Source organism: Rhagoletis zephyria, unplaced genomic scaffold (genome assembly GCF_001687245.7).
Source record: "Rhagoletis zephyria isolate East Lansing unplaced genomic scaffold, Rhagoletis_zephyria_1.1 Rzeph_scaffold_10231, whole genome shotgun sequence".
NCBI classification, from domain to species: Eukaryota; Metazoa; Arthropoda; class Insecta; order Diptera; family Tephritidae; genus Rhagoletis; species Rhagoletis zephyria.
The window spans coordinates 5,627-15,788 of NW_016167309.1; the positions used below are offsets into that span (position 1 = coordinate 5,627).

The 10,162-nt window shown below is 39.3% G+C and overlaps 1 protein-coding gene and 1 non-coding gene across 2 annotated transcripts in view; one reads left to right on the forward strand and one right to left on the reverse strand.

Annotated features, from left to right (window-relative positions):
* Positions 1-641: 641 nt before the first annotated feature.
* Positions 642-10,162, forward strand: part of LOC108376309 (uncharacterized) — a gene marked incomplete at its 3' end in the record, with an annotated part of 15,012 nt that continues 5,491 nt past the window's right edge. The window contains 10 exon segments of the mRNA XM_017632508.1: positions 642-752; positions 850-1,059; positions 1,127-1,430; positions 1,433-1,545; positions 2,360-2,836; positions 3,034-3,276; positions 3,348-4,657; positions 4,728-5,029; positions 5,093-5,235; positions 5,488-5,532. Coding sequence (XP_017487997.1) covers positions 901-1,059; positions 1,127-1,430; positions 1,433-1,545; positions 2,360-2,836; positions 3,034-3,276; positions 3,348-4,657; positions 4,728-5,029; positions 5,093-5,235; positions 5,488-5,532 — 3,096 coding nt within the window.
* Positions 9,590-9,660, reverse strand: TRNAG-GCC (transfer RNA glycine (anticodon GCC)). Its single transcript has one exon. It is a non-coding gene; the product is annotated as a tRNA-Gly (tRNA).

A 10,162-nucleotide genomic window follows, 5' to 3' on the forward strand; every position in this document is an offset into this window, starting at 1 on the left:
TATTTCTAAAGTAACTCAGGGATATTTCGGACCTACTTCACGACTAGTTTAGGGCCATTTTGGGATCAGTTCAGGCCCATTTAGGGAATAGTTCGGAATCCTCATCTTTTCGGGACCTGTTCAGGGCCATTTTGGTACTAGTTAAGGACGTTTCAACACTTGTTTGAGATCATTTCGGAACAAGTTAACGATTTTTTCGACCGTGTCGGAGCCTGTGCAGGACTGGTTTGAGACTCGTTCAGGGCTATTTGAGGTTAATTGCAGGTCTAGTTCGGGATCATTTTGAACATAGTTCTGGATCATTTTCGGACTATTAAGGGAGCATTTCGGGACGTTTCAAAACTTGTTTGAGGTCATTTCGGCGCCATTTCCGAGCTATTTCAGGACCATCTAAACCTAGTTCGGGCTCATTTTGTGACTAGTTCAGGAGCATTTCGGGGCTAGTTCAGCATAATTTTGTGATCATTTTCGGAACCATCCAAAAATTCATCATTCCGACAAAATCAACGAAATAAAATGAAATTAATGTTTGATTTCTAACCTAACCTATTTACATATGTACGTATGTAACTGAATCGCCTGATGCCGTACACACATGTTTACACATCAAATTTCATGAATACTCACACGTTTTNATCAATCCCGCCATCAAAGTATGGGAGCTGGACTCGCCGAATGGCAATCTGGAGCACACCACCGGCGGCAATGTGGTTGCGGAATTTTTCGATCACAAATACGCTGTCACATGTGTGGTAAGTCATCAAACGCTTGCAAATGCAAATACAAACATATTTTCCCCCTCTTTTTTCCACTTTCATGCAAACGCTCCTCTCCCACTCTCTTTTGCAGGCCTTCTCACCCACCGGCAAGTACCTGGTCTCCATTGGTTCACAACACGATATGATTGTGAATGTATTCGATTGGAAATTGAATCAAAAAATGGCCTCGAATAAAATCAGCTCCAAAGTGTCGGCATTAAGTTTCGCCGAAGATGGCAGCTACTTTGTTACAGTGGGCAATCGTCATGTCAAGTACTGGTATATGGAGGGAGGCCGCAGGGTATGTGTAAGCTCGCTCAACCAACTACTCGCTTTCATTTACTAATTTTTTTTTCATCCCCTTTCAGTACAAGGATCCCATACCGTTGATGGGACGCAGTGCCATATTGGGTGATTTGCGCGACAATGATTTTTGTGCGGTCGCCTGCGGCAAGGATGAGATGAAGGATCGCACATATGCCATCACCCGGCAGGGTCATTTGGTCGAGTTCAGTTCACGCCGTTTGCTGGACAAGTGGGTGCAGTGTCGCACAACGAGTGCCAATTGTTTAACGGTGAATTCACGTTTCATACTCGTCGGTTGTGCCGAAGCCATTATACGCATTTTTAATGCCGCCACACTGGAATATGTGACGACATTGCCGCGCACACATATTTGGGGGTGGACGTGGCGCAAGGTATACATATCAATCATATAATGGCTGTGCCACCGCATGCCAAATACCCGGACTGTGTGGCGATGGTGTACGATGAGCAGCGAGCGAAGGTGAGTTTTTGCGCGAGTGGATGGATTTTAAGCTGAAATATCGGTGCTGTAGCCCTGGTGGAAATTGTGTAGCATTATGCTCAGCGTGCAGTTTCTTCGGGTTATACGCATATAGTATTGCAGTAGGCAGTTTCTAGAGAACCACAGATATAACTTATTCCAAGACGAGGCAACACTAATCGCAGTGATTATTATCGTTATCGATACTTTAAACTACTTGCCTACATATCTACAAAAAAAACAATTCAATATTTCGCGAGCGCTTTCATCTAACAACCCGCGTAACAATCCATTTTCTAGACTAACCTTCAAACTTTTTTCCCAAAACCGAGTTCTTCGAGTTACCAAACACTCTACAAAGTATATCCTTCGTAGAGGATATGTACTATATTTGTACGTACGAATCAGCTGTAAGGGAAAAATGGAGCTTAAATCCTAACATCCAGACAGTGGATTGCTTGAAGTCGCCGTCCTTAACAGCAGATTGATATTTGTGAAGAAGCTTTTCCTCCCACTAAAAATGATTGACTAATCCAATGATAGTCACCTCCATGCCTATTAGATAGTCGGTTTTATATAAATGGTGGTCAAATATTTCAATAGCATTTCATGTATAAAGTACATAGAAGCATTAATGTATCCATAATATTTAAATGTTATTTCAGGTAAAAAAAAAAANAGTATTTGAGTATAAAATTAATCACAATCTATTTTTACCACCCGACAGGTCAGTTGCGTGTACAACGATCACTCGCTCTACATCTGGGANCCTTGAGTATAAAATTAATCACAATCTATTTTTACCACCCGACAGGTCAGTTGCGTGTACAACGATCACTCGCTCTACATCTGGGACATGCGGGATATCAAACGTGTGGGTAAATCGCACTCCTTTCTCTATCATTCCACCTGCATTTGGGGCGTGGAAACTGTGCCATACAACTTGGAGCGCGAGCTATCGGATACATTGCCCGAAGAGTCGTTTGTGACGTGCTCCTCGGATGACACCATACGCGTGTGGGGCCTTGATGGCTGTACCAATACTGAAAATTATCGCAGAAATATCTACTCCAAGGAACTGCTGAAAATTATGTACATCGATGAGGAAATGAATTTTATCAAGGATCAAGATTTATCGGGCGATAAGAACTCAAATACCGCTTATGATGGACGCAATGGCGTACGCTGCATACGAATTAGTCCGGAGTTGCAGCATTTGGCCAGCGGCGATCGTTGTGGCAATATAAGAATCTATAATTTGGCAAACACTAAGCTAATCATAACAATCGAGGCGCACGAATCGGAAGTGCTATGTCTCGAGTATTCGAATGAGAAGATCGATCGAAAGTTGTTGGCGAGCGCAAGTCGCGATCGGCTGATACATGTGTTCGACGTGTCGCAGGATTATTTACTGCTACAGACGNTGATCGTTGTGGCAATATAAGAATCTATAATTTGGCAAACACCAAGCTAATCATAACAATCGAGGCGCACGAATCGGAAGTGCTATGTCTCGAGTATTCGAATGAGAAGATCGAACGAAAGTTGTTGGCGAGCGCAAGTCGCGATCGGCTGATACATGTGTTCGACGTGTCGCAGGATTATTTACTGCTACAGACGTTGGACGATCATTCGTCGTCCATAACATCGATCAAGTTTGTAGGATCGGGACTCAATTTTCAGATGATTTCGTGTGGTGCGGACAAGTCGATTATGTTCAGAACGTTTCAGGTGAGTGCTGATACAATTATGATCAATTTTAGCAATTTTTTTTATTTTTTTCTCGCCTTCACTGCGCGCAGGGCAACATCTTCTTGCGCGGCACAAACACCTCCGGCAAGACGACGCTGTACGACATGGAAGTCGATTCCAATTCCAAGCACATACTCACCGCCTGCCAGGACCGCAACATACGCGTCTACGGCACACAGAATGCCAAACACACAAAAACCTTTAAGGGCTCCCATTCGGACGAGGGCAGCTTGATTAAGCTCAGCCTCGATCCCAGCGGCATATATGTGGCCACCTCCTGCACAGACAAAACGCTCGCAGTCTACGATTACTACTCGAATGAGTGCATGGCGCGCATGTATGGCCACAGTGAGCTTGTGACTGGCCTTAAATTCACCAATGATTGCCGCCATCTAATCTCTGCCAGCGGTGATGGCTGTATTTTCGTGTGGCAGGTGCCGCATGATATGATTGTCACCATGCAAGCGCGCCTATCACAACAACGGCTACGTTCCGGCCATGCGCCACTACCAGCCCGACCTGGTTCAATTATCGCCACACCGGAGGGCATCATTATCGAATCGCCAACACACGAAATGGAAGAGTCGGCAACACCACAGAAATTTACTCCATCACCGTCCATGTTCACTGACGAGCAAGCGCTGACTCCGGGCTACAAATTCTCTGACGTTGGTCAACTGCCGCAGTGGGCGAAGCGCAAGGCCGTGGGCAATGCAGATGAGCCAAGTAACGCTGGTGGGGTTGCCATACCAGGGTCGACGGTATCTGCCATGCAATCCGCCTCGTGCACCTCCAATTTAAGCTCCTCACCCAGTCAGTTGGCTGTTGGTGGCGTACCGCGTGCGCGCGGCCGTTGGGCACAACGTGGCCCATTTGACCCTGACGACCTGCGTTCGAATTCAGAAAGTCCACTGGGTACTGTGTCATCGAGCGGCGGCGGCGGCGGCGGCGGTGGTGGTGGTGTTGGCAGCGGCATCGGTGGCGGCGTCGGTGGTGGAGTTGGCTTGGGTAGTGGCGGTATAGGCAATACGCAAACGTCCGACTATAACAGCGCGTCCTCCAAGGATATAATGTACAACCAGACTTACCTCAGTGAAGATTCGTCCATAGACTCGGGTATGGAGACGCGACGGGAATTGAAATTTATTGGCAGCAATAACACCGGTACAGTGGCAATAGCGGCTGGCAGTAATGGTGGCACAACGGCAAATCGGCTGGTGTCGGAAAAGCGCAAGCCTGGCCTGCGTTTTGATCCACAATCCAATGAGCATGATGGTGATGTGGAGGACATCTCCGATGGTGAGCGCACCAGCTCGGATCACGGCATGTTCTACAACAACATATCGCCCAGCACGCCAACGTAAGTGGACTCGCGCGATTTGAATCATTTGAAAATTGAACTTAACTCATTTTATCCTCTGCTTTTGTAGCGACTTCAAAGTCACCGCCATGAATGAGGATGAGCTGCGCAAGTCAATGCGTCGACAGAAATTCGAGAAGACCGGCCTAACGCTGCCCGGCAATGGCAGCACACACACAGCCAGCACTGGCACCGGCACAGGCACCTCCGACACTGAAGACGAAGGCTCTACACCGAGCGCCGAGAATGCCGAACGTTCGCTGGCGTCTACTTTGGGCGGCAGTTCGGAGAGTATACCAGCAACGACAAGCAGTTTCTTGCAGGCCGCTCTGCCAGAAGGTCCCGGCAGCATGCTGGAGCGTGGCAGCACAAGTAAGTCGCTTGGATAATGCAAGGCAAGGGAGAACTTGCTCTAATGTATTATACACTTTACAGATCGACGCAGTATTAGTGCCAAACACAACACTGAAAACGGCAAGCCTGTGCCCGCTACGCCCACCATAACCAAATCGTTCACCAGCACGAAAAAGGACGAGCTGCTAAAGGTGATCAGCGAAGTGAAGCAACAGCTGGAAAATGTAAGTTTTGCCATTAAATTGTAAATCCGCATTCTTTTAGCAATGCTAATCGCATTTGTGAGCATTTTATTTTCACATAAATCTTTTTATTTGTCTCGTCCCTAATCCTGTGTCTGTCTCTCTAATGTGTCTTAATTGACAAACACACACAACATATGACCACAAAAAAAAAAAAACCAAAAACAAAAAATTACTATTCCTGTTTGGTGATTGTATTTGTATGACGGGTGGTACACGACGTTTTGTGCTTAGGGCGCACGTAAAAATGGAGTTAAGAGGTTGAATGCTATACCGGAGGTGAGAAATATCTAAAACGAACACGCTGTAGTATCTGTATATCGCCCTCATGCCTACCACGAGAACTAAGTGACATTTTTAATTGCTTACCAGAAAGCAGGGACCTAGACTTATATAACTTTTAGTACAAAAGTCGTTATTTTTGGACTTATATTTTGTCTGAAATAAAATAATCGGTCAACCCGGACTTTTATTTTTTTTGAGTCCAGCAGTAACAGTTAAAGTTGGACAAATATTTTTGAGGCTGTAATAAAATTCCTTTCCTAATAATAAATAAATCGGCTATCGAAATTAAACAAATTTGATATCAAATGAAAGAGTACTAAAATAGCTATCAGACTGACATATTTAAAAGAGGAATACCACCTATTGAAAAATATTTCAATTAAAAATTTTATTTAATTACCATAGAAAAAAATATATTAATAGGTAGTGTAACCTTTGCTTAGCTATTCCTGTTTCAATGCTATTTCATTCCTCTTTCATTTGGTACTAAATTTTTGAATATGGGTAAGCAGTTTGTTTATTATTAGGAAAGCACTTTTATTTAGGGCTTAAAAAATATTTGTCCAAGTTAAACTGTCATTACTGGACTAAAAAAAAAAAAAAAAAAACAANAGATTTTGGCAGGATATATTAAAATACATCTCCAATAAAAATTTTAAAGTGTTAGTGCCAAAAACAACGGAGTTACATGTCACTTTTTAGAAAGCCCTACCAGTTTTTTTTTTTGTACTATTTTTATAAAGTTTTTGCTTCTCTTGTAAAATAAAAAATTGGTTTATTAGAGCCTTTTTGTGAATTGTATATTAAGACATAGCATCGCAGAAATGTCACTTAAGTTCTCTTTGATAAGGATGAGCTCGATATACACAAACATATCTGTGCACTACTAAAAAGCATTCTAAAAACTTGGCTTTCTAAAACTAAAAACATACATTTTTCGGAGTGTTTTTAAAACTCTATACTAAAACTGCTGATGTAAAAACATTTCAAAATGTCTACAAATATAAATCAATTGCATCCCATCGCTTTTATGTTTCATGTCGCCACACTAAAATTGCATTTTTGCACTACATTCATGCCTCATGACATAAACATAACTGTACATATCCAAAAGCATTACATAAATGTTCATAATTTTTCTGTTAATTCCATTTTTTAATTACTCTGTAAAATCCGTTCAATCCGGCCTGTAAATTTTATAATATCGATTAAATTTTTATTTGTGTAAATAGCATAAAATATGTATAAAAATTTACCTCAATCGTATAACATTATTGGCTGCTTTATGTAAAATGTGCATACAGAATTGGAACTCTATTAATTTAATAATCATTTATATGAGCAAATTTCATATAAACACATATTTCGCTATGCATCAAACATCGGTAGGCTGGATTTAGAAGAAAATATGGTTATTCACAGCTGCCTGGTTATCCGAATATCTGGTATACGATTACATATATTTTTATTTTTAATACGTTTGTAACAATAAAATAAGCCAAGGAATAATAAGCCATAACCAGGAAGGTGCGAATACATACTATACTATTCTGATTATATATATATATATATATATATATATATATATATATATATATATATATATATATATATTTAAACGTTTCATAAATTTTAGGCAAAGTTTTTTTTAACAGATTCCGACTTTATAGATCTTATGAAAAAAATATTCGCAGGTCCGTATGTTTCGATACGCCGCATCGAGTATGCAGGCATTTGTTGGCATTATCGAGTTTTTACTGTATTCAAAAATATTAAAGGTTTCAGGAAGCGTTGCAGAATTTTCTTTTTCAACTTTCTGTAAACTACGTCTACACAGCAGAGGTTCAAATATTGAACCCAGTTTGGTAGAAATCAATAAAGCAAATACACTCACGCAGTTATGTACATATGAGTCGGTTGACCCACTTATAACAGCATGTTATAAATATTAACTTGGAGTAAATTAGCAAGTTCGTTTCGTATTTCTCTAAATTACCGTTATATGGGAGGTGTACGTAATTTTAATCCGATTTCAAAAATTTTCCAATCCTATTCTACGTTGTATGTATGTAGTCAATCACTATACTAAGTTTGATGTAAATTGGTAAAACCAAGTCAGAGATAAGCATATTTAATCATAAGTGGTCGGCGCTACGTCCATTGTTTTTTTTTTAAATTTTGCTAATCGTTTTTTTTCTGCTAGAGGGTTTATTGTAAATATAAATGTTTATTGAATTCACTTTACTAGCTACTAAAATATCACAGGTTTAGTATTTCCGCCAATTATCATTATAAGGGAGGTAGGCGTGGGTTATTGTCCGATTTTGCCCATTTTCAATAATTTGTCCTTAGCCTAAGAGTACCACGTTTCATTGAGATATCTCACGAAAGGCCGGACGAACAGGCAGGCAGGACTCAATCGATATCTCTTCATTCTGAGTAATTTGGTATATATATGTATGTCTACTATATATCTATCTAGATTCCTGTAAACTATTACAAACAACCGTTTCTTGTAAGAAGTTTTTATGCTACAACCAGATAGAGGTTCACCGCATAGCCAAACAGAATGCACTAGAATATTGCCGCAAAAGTATATTAACGATTGAAAATAGTCACCATACAGAGCAGGATAAAAACATAGTAAGGTAGAACGTTGTACAAAAATTAGCTAAGTTCGACAAAGTTTAGTCAAAAGTTTGACCATTTTTATTAGATTTCTTAGAAGCATTTTGAGTGTGCAGTTTTGTGGCCCATTCAATTCTAGGTGCAAATTTTAAGTAGCTAGGACTTAACGTTGATTTTTGGTATTTTATTATTTTTTTTTTTTTTGTGGAAGGTGTTGCTTATTTTCTCCTTACAAAAAAATTGTCGAACATACTTTGAATGGAAGAAAATGCGCGAATGAAAAATTAGTAAAAATCAACGCTAGGTCCAAGCTACTTCAAACTTGCACTTTGAATTGAATGGGCTACAAAAGTGCATACTCAAAACGATTCCTAAAAATCCGATTAAAATGTTTCAAATTTTGATCAGCGTTTGTTGAAATTCTTCGAATTTTTATAAATGTTCTACACAGTTTGAAATTATAATTTACATGGTTTTTTTTTAGGTAGTTGATAAGCTATATTTACATAAAAATGTAATAAACATTTTTTAAAAAGTAGCCAAAACTTGCCAAAATTTCTCGTCCCCATTTACATTTTGCCACCGTATGTATTGTGTGTATAAATCTTTGCGATTATTTTTAAAGTTTTTTTAACACTTTTAACAAATAAAAAATGCTAAAAATCAATGGTTTGTCCCAGCTTCTCCAAACTTGCACTTTGTCATGCAAAAATTAAATTTACAAACAAAACTACATACATACTCAAAAACTTTCTATGAGAACTAATTTAAAAGCTTGAAATTTTTATGACTAAGAAATTCCAAAAATTAGATCCCATTGTTATAGGAATATACTTAAAAGTTGTGAAATGCGTGACAGTTTATAACAAAAAAAAAAAATCAAGAAAATCGTTCAGTAAGCGAGTTTATATTAAAAATTTGTTAATTTTATAGAAAAAAAATGTCGTTTTTTTTTGTTATTTTTTGGCCTAATAAATCGTATTAAGCAATTTTTATTGAGTTTGACACCGTTTTTTTATGAAAAATTATTGTGGAAAATATAAAAAATGTTCCATTTCTAATTCTAAAAGTGTTTTGAAAAAGAAATTAAAAAAAACGATCTCAATGGGCCCATTTTTCGCAAAGTTATGGGCATTTAAAAAATTTTGGCTTATTTTAAAAATCGATATCTCGAAAAGGGCTGGAGGACAAAGATAAAAAAAAAATCGGAGGCCACTCTCAATGGGTACTATAATAAAAAAAAAAAAAAAATCGAAGATGCAAAAGCCAAATGGTGTCCGCTTTGGAGCGGAATGCCAAATATATGTATATAATGATTTATCGCATATAATAGTAAAGCCTATCGCCAACAATATTATCCCATTTATTTAATAAAAAAAATTAATTAAAAAAATAAATCAAAAGGATGTAAAAAAAGTTGGATTGCATCGGCCGGGAATCGAACCCGGGCCGCCCGCGTGGCAGGCGAGCATTCTACCACTGAACCACCGATGCTTGTTGAACAAGCCTCGCACAAATATCAACTTCAATGCTAACACGCACAACACGAATGGTTTTGGCAGGGAGATTGTTGTTGGTGCTCTGCAGAAATGCTTGGCGCTGTTATAAAAGCGCGCCAACACACCAAGACACAACACCACCAAACTATAAATAGAAACAAAGTGAAAGGTGAACATCGCCTGAATGAAGCAAACTCAAACTTGAAAGCAAATACAAACAAGTGCCTGTACAGACATGCATATAAACATACATACATATGTACATGCGCGATGGTCATTCGCGTCGGCAAGCGCAGCCATGAAAAATGTTAACCCATTTGCACAGCATAAAAGTGAGGAAGATGTTGGAGATTTGCATGATGTCTCCGCCATTATCTCCCCGGTTTTTTCGCTCTACTAATCCTTTACATAAAATCGCATACATACAACATACCAACTGTGTAATTAAATGTCTACGCTTTGTGTTTTAAATGTTTAACAAATCAAATCTCTGCTTT